This window comes from Orcinus orca, chromosome 19 (assembly GCF_937001465.1).
Source record: "Orcinus orca chromosome 19, mOrcOrc1.1, whole genome shotgun sequence".
NCBI classification, from domain to species: domain Eukaryota; kingdom Metazoa; phylum Chordata; class Mammalia; order Artiodactyla; family Delphinidae; genus Orcinus; species Orcinus orca.
The window spans coordinates 20344638-20350637 of record NC_064577.1 but is presented as its reverse complement, the minus strand read 5'-3'; the positions used below and the strand labels follow the sequence as shown (position 1 = coordinate 20350637).

The 6000-nt window shown below is 51.0% G+C and overlaps 1 protein-coding gene across 13 annotated transcripts in view; it reads left to right on the top strand.

Annotated features, from left to right (window-relative positions):
- Positions 1–228: 228 nt before the first annotated feature.
- The window catches only part of MPRIP (myosin phosphatase Rho interacting protein), a 129542-nt gene continuing 123770 nt past the window's right edge, over positions 229–6000 (top strand). For 5 of the 13 annotated variants that reach the window (XM_049702117.1, XM_049702118.1, XM_049702120.1 and 2 more), the window contains exon 1: positions 232–661. In XM_049702117.1, coding sequence (XP_049558074.1) covers positions 539–661 — 123 coding nt within the window. In that variant the 5' untranslated portion in view covers positions 232–538. Of the gene's footprint in view, positions 662–6000 lie in introns of all 13 variants that reach the window. The other 8 variants (XM_049702115.1, XM_049702114.1, XM_033422644.2 and 5 more) reach the window with 5 other exon arrangements.

Below are 6000 nucleotides of genomic sequence, written 5' to 3'. Positions count from 1 at the left end.
CCACGCAGCTGTCAGGACCGGCGGCCGCGCGCCCGTCCACCAAGCCTGAACTCCCCACCACGCCCCGCCTTACTTCGCCTACACAAGTTACCTTGCGCCTGGCCGCCTTTTGTCCCACCCCCGGCTCCCATTGGCCAGGGGGTTTCTTTGTTAGCCAGGACGCGTCGCTGCCATTGACCCGCCGGGCCGCCGATCGCGCCGGGAAGCGGCCCCGCCCCGCGCACCGCCACGCCCCGCGCGCTGGCCTGTCGCTCCCTCGCGCGCGCCTGCCGCCCTGGAGTGCGCCCGGCGTTCCGCTCCCCTTCGCTGCGGCCGAGGGCGGTGCGGGCACCGAGCGCGGGGATCGGCGGGGCGGCGGCGGGAGTGGGAGTGGGCGCGCGAGGCCGCGTCCATGGGCCCGGGACCGGCGGGCGGCGGCGGCGGCGGCGGCGCGGGCGGGCGGCGGGGGCCGCGCGCTCTGTGAGGCGCCGGCCTGCGTGCGCGGCTGGAGGCGGCGGCCGGGGATGCGGCGGTGCCCGGCCTGAGCCCGTTCCCGGCCATGTCGGCGGCCAAGGAGAACCCGTGCAGGAAATTCCAGGCCAACATCTTCAACAAGAGCAAGTGTCAGAACTGTTTCAAGCCCCGCGAGTCGCATCTGCTCAACGACGAGGACCTGACGCAGGTGAGCGGGCGGCACGGGCGGGGCGGACAAAGCGGCGCCCGCGGGACTGAGCGGCGCCCTCCGCTCGCCGCCCGGTGACTCATGCGTTTCGGCGTCTCGAGGCGCCCGGCCGAGCGCGGGAACAAAGCGCGGGGCCACACTCGGCCGCCCGGCTCCGCGCCCTCTCCCACCGGCGGCCACCGGGCGGGGGCGGCCTGGGTCCGGGTCTCGCTCTGGGCCGCGACCCGGGGCCGCCGGCGGGGGAGGGGCTCGCACGGCCTCCCTGCCCCCAGGGTCGCCGCTCCCGGCCGAGTCTCTATCCCTCGTCCCTGGGGGGTTTCGCACGCTTTGGCGGCGGAAACCCGCCCACAGCGCGGCGCCGGGCCGTCCCGCGTGCCCCGGCGCGGGTCCTGGGCCCGGCCGGCCCTTCCGGAGCTGGGCTCTGCGGCCCCGCGCGGCCACTCCCGCTTTCCCGGCCGGCCCCGCCCCCCCCCACCCCCGGCCTCTCCCCAGCCTCCGTCCCCCCCCCAAGCCTCCGTCCCCCCAGCCGCCACGAGCTTCCCTTGGTCCCTCTGCGCGAGGCCGGGAGCCCCTTCCCGTTCCAGCCCAGCTGACTTCGTCGTGGGCGCTCCTTCCACCGACACGCTGCTTTGGAGTGGACTGGCCTGGCCGTTTCTCTTGCTGCGAAGTGTTTACACGGCCGGCCGAGTGGGTGGCAGGGCAGGGGTGACGGCCTGGGACCGGCTGCCTTCCCCAGTGGCCAGAAAGAAACTTCTGGTACCCGAGACCCAGAGCTTCACGCCGCACCCAGGGCTGCGGAGTCAGAGCGTTAGGACGGCAAGGTCCGTGTCCTGGTGGTGTGCCGGGCTGTGGTGGGCTTCTGAGGGAGATGCTCTCCTCTCCAGTGGACGCCTTGCCCTGGGAAGCAGTTCATGTGGCCATGAGGGTCCTGGACCAGGAGTCAGGGGACTGAACTTCTAGGCTTGGCTATCACTTGCAGCTGCGTGACCTTGAACAAGTCCCTTTGCCTCGTTATAGTTTATTTTCCTTCTCTGTAAATTGGGAGCAGGGATCCGTGGCTCTCCTGCCTTACTAAGTTGTTGTGAAAAGCAAGGCATGACATCGTATGAAACTTTTTCTTCTTGCAGTTTAAAAAACAAATGAACAGGAATCACCTACAGAACAGTAAGCTTGGATTTAGGAAGTTTCTGGCTTGGCAAGGGTTATTCTGAGAGAGTTTTCTGGTTATTCCAGGCAGCTGCCTAAATTGTGTGTTTACACCTCCTAGGGCTTGTTTTCCGATTCTTAAACTTAGATGAATTAGAGTGGAATCTGCATATTTGAATTGAGTCTGTTTTTAAAATGCTGATTATTAATTGGATTTGGTGGGGAGGGGGATGTCACAAATTTAAAAGTACCTTAATCTTGCACTGTATTCACAGTTGAATTGTGGGTTTTGAAATAGGCCTGGGCCCTCCAGGGCACAAGTGGAATGGTCGTTTCTGAAATGAGTGGGGTTATTTGTGCTGGGAGAGACTAGGCCAGCCTTCTACCTCTTGGGATCTTTCAGGAAGAAACTGTTTTTAAGAGAGACGGAGGGAGACTCAGGGCTGTTGCCAGCAGCCTTAGCTGCTGCTCCCTGCATCCGGCCCTCCCCCAGCCTCTTACTCTCATCCTCATGGCTCCATTAGAAAACCTCAGCCAATCGGTTCCCATCAGTCTCCTTCAAGCCCCTGCTTCCTGTTGCCCCTCCCACCCTGAGCTTATTTTAGACCATCAAGGCTGGAAGATAGATCAGTGATCATTGAGGCCACCTCCTCTTTAAGGCATTTATCCTTTAGTCCTTCTCCTATGCATTTCTCTGCATACATGCAGACTCAAGTACAGTTAAAAAACCTATTTAAACCTAAACTGTATGTGCGTTTTTGCTCTGAAATATATTTTGTTTTTTCTGCTTAATGATGTTTTATAGCCATTTTCATGGTAATACATATCAATATACCAAACTTGTTTTTTGCATATTGTACCATCAGGGATGTACCATAGTTTAACTATTCCCTTATTGGTGGACAGCAAGGTTACTTCCAGGTTTTGTCATTATAGACAGTGAATGCCTCAACGAACAGCTTTCTAACTGCTTTTGGGTGTGTGTGTGTGTGTGTGTGTGCGCGCGTGCGTGTGTGTGTGTGTGTGCGCGCGTGCGTGTGAGAGAGAGAGCGAGAATGCATGTGCGTGCGCACACGAATGCAAGTATTTCTCTGGGGGCAGATACCTAAAAATAGAATAGCTAGGTTGACATCAAGTACATTAAATTTTTTTTTTCTACAGATAATCACCAAATTGTCTTCCAAAAAAGGCTGTATCATACCATTGCCAGGATTGGGTATTATCAAATTATTTAATTCTTTAATAATTTCCCTAGTTACCAGTGAGATTAAGCCTCTTTTAGTAATATTTATTGAATATATTTTGTTCTTTCATGGATTTTCATATTATTTGCTCATTTTTCTATCGGATTAGGGCCCCCCCACCATTGATTTGTAGGAGCTTCTGTATATACCCTAGGTCAGCGGTCCACAAACTTTTCCTAAAGGTCAGATAGTCAAATATTTCAGCCTTGTGGGCCATAAGATCTTAGTGGCTACTACGTAGCGTTGCCATTGTAGCACAAAAGCCGATGTGTGAAGTTGCTGTATACAAGACATACACTAAGGCGTATGGCTCTTTCCAGTGAAACTTTTATTTACAAAAATAGGTAGCTGGCAGGATCGGCCTGTGAGCCATGGTTTGCCGACTCTTGCTCTTAATCTGGCACCTGTCATACATTGTCTTTAATTGTATGGTCATTTCTCTTTCTCATGTGGTAGTTTTAAATATGACAGTTTAATTCCCATGTTTTTCTTTATAGTTTGTAGTTTTATTCTCATTCTTATGAAGGTGTTCTTTCCAATGTTATAAAATAGTCTCTGATGTTTTTCTTAGTTCTTTTATAGTTATTTTTATGCTTAGCTTTGCTTGTTCGTTTGGTTTTTGGCTGCACCGCATGGCTTGTGGGACCTTAGTTCCCTGACCAGGGATCGAACCCAGGCCCTTGGCAGTGAAAGTGTGGAGCCCTAACCACTGGACCTCCAGGGAATTTCCTATGCTTAGCTTTTTAATCCATTGGATTTGTGTTTTAGGAAGATAATTCTGGCTAAAGGCAGAAGTTCTAATAGATGCTCTTGAAGAAGTCCAATTAGATGTCAGTAAAGGTCTTCTCTAGGTCAGTGCTGGCCAGGAGGGAAAGGAGTCGTCAGACACCAGGGACAGGATATTGGCAGTTGATCGGAGTGGGGATTGAGGAAACCTGTGTGGATAAAAGTACCCTTAAAGGCAGTTGAGAATAGCAGATTTGGAGTAGATTTGAGGGAGCGGGGAGGAGTAAAAATAGTGTGGTAAATTTGACTTGGAGGAGGTGGAGGTCCAATTTGGTCCTTAGGTGGAATCACCCACTTAAGGCAGTAGGCGGTTAGAGCTGGAGGAGGGGTGGGGGCCAGGTGGGAATTCTGATGTCATGGGAGTGAATGGAGTCACTCAGGAGGCTGTGTAGAGCGAAATGAGAATAGAGGGAGCAGAGCAGCAGGTCTGGAACTAGGGTTCTTGGCTTCCAGGTCCTCGTCCCAGCCAGGGTTCCTGGTGGGTATTGACCTGACATGATGTCTCATTCTCCTGCCGACTCGTGCACTATTAGGAATCACTTTTTGTGGAAGGAGTCACCAAACTTCAGTTCTAGTCCCTGGTCTAGCATTGTTTTGTTATGGGACCTTGGCTGGGTTGTTTCTCCCTCCTGGAGAATGAGCAGGTTGGTCTTGATCTTTCCCAGCTCTTCAGTCCTTCTTTGTCCCCCCTCAGCCCTCCTGGTCTAATTCTGCCCCTTGCTGTGTCCATACTCCGCTGCTGGGACTGCTGGGGCCTTGGTGTAGGAATCCCAGACATAGAGGTGGGTGGGCCAGGAGTTGGCCTCAGTGAATCATTTCATCAGTCATTTCAGTCAATCATTTCATCATTTCCCTTTGTTCCTGTGACTTTCTTAGAAGTTCCATGGTATGGAACTTCTTTATTTGACTTAACATTCATCTCAGAAACAATGGGAAGATTCCATGCCCACCCTTTTTAGAAGATTTGTGATTATTCACAGATTGGTAGATAGTTTGGCAAGGGGTGTGTCAGAAGTTCCAGACCTTACAAATGGCCAATAAGCACATGAAAAAATGGTCAGCATCATTAGTCATTAGGGAAATGCAAATTGAAACCATAATGAGGTACTACTTCACACCTACTAGGATGGCTTTAGTAGAAAAGGGGAAGTATTAAGTGTGGTGAAAATGTGGAGAAATTGGAGCCCTTGTGCATTGCTCGTGGGAATGTAAAATGGTACAGCCGCTGTGGAAGTCAGTTTGGCAGTTCATCAGAACAATTAGCGTATGACTCAGTGATTCCATTGCTAGCATATACCCAAAAGAATTGAAAACAGGTATTCAAACAAATAGTTTTATGCGTATGTTTGTAAGAGCGCTATTCACAATATCTAAAAAGTAGCAACAACCCAAATATTGATCAGTGGATGAATAGATAAACAAATTGTGGTCTAATCCATACAATGGAATATCATTCAGTCATAAAAAGGAATGAAGTACTGAGACATGCTACAACATGATGGACCCTCAGAAACATGATATTAAGTGAAAAGAATCAGACTCAAAAGGTCACATACTGTATGATTCCACTTATATGAAATGTCTACAACAGGTAAATCTGTGAAAACAGAAAGCAAGTTAGTGGTTGCCAAGGTTCTGGTAAGGGGGGAATGGGGAGTGCCTGCTGATGGGGTTGGGGTTCTGTTTTCGGGTAATGAAATGTTTTAGAATTAGATAGAGATGCTGTTTATATAACATGAGGAAATTACTAAATGCCACTGGATTATGCATTTTAAAGTGGTTAATTTTACGTGATGTGAATTTTATCTCAGTTAAAAAGTAAGCGTGCAGAAATCACACGCACACACGAAGTCCAGACCTGCCCCTGCTCCTTGCGCCACTGGGGCGAGCATCTGATTGTTTCTAGGGCCTACACAAGGGGTTGGCAAATGTTTTCTTAAAGGGCCAGATAGTATGCATTTGAGGCTTTGCAGGCCCATAGGAAAAATTGAGGAATTTAAGTAGGTACTTACATAACTCTTTGAAAATGTAAAAACCATTCTTGGTTTTGAGACCTTAAAAAAATAGCCAATGGGCTGGATTTGGTCAATGGAACGAGCATACATAGCTTGCCAACCCCCCTGGGTTAGACCAGCCCTGTCCAATAGAAGTGTAATGCGAGCA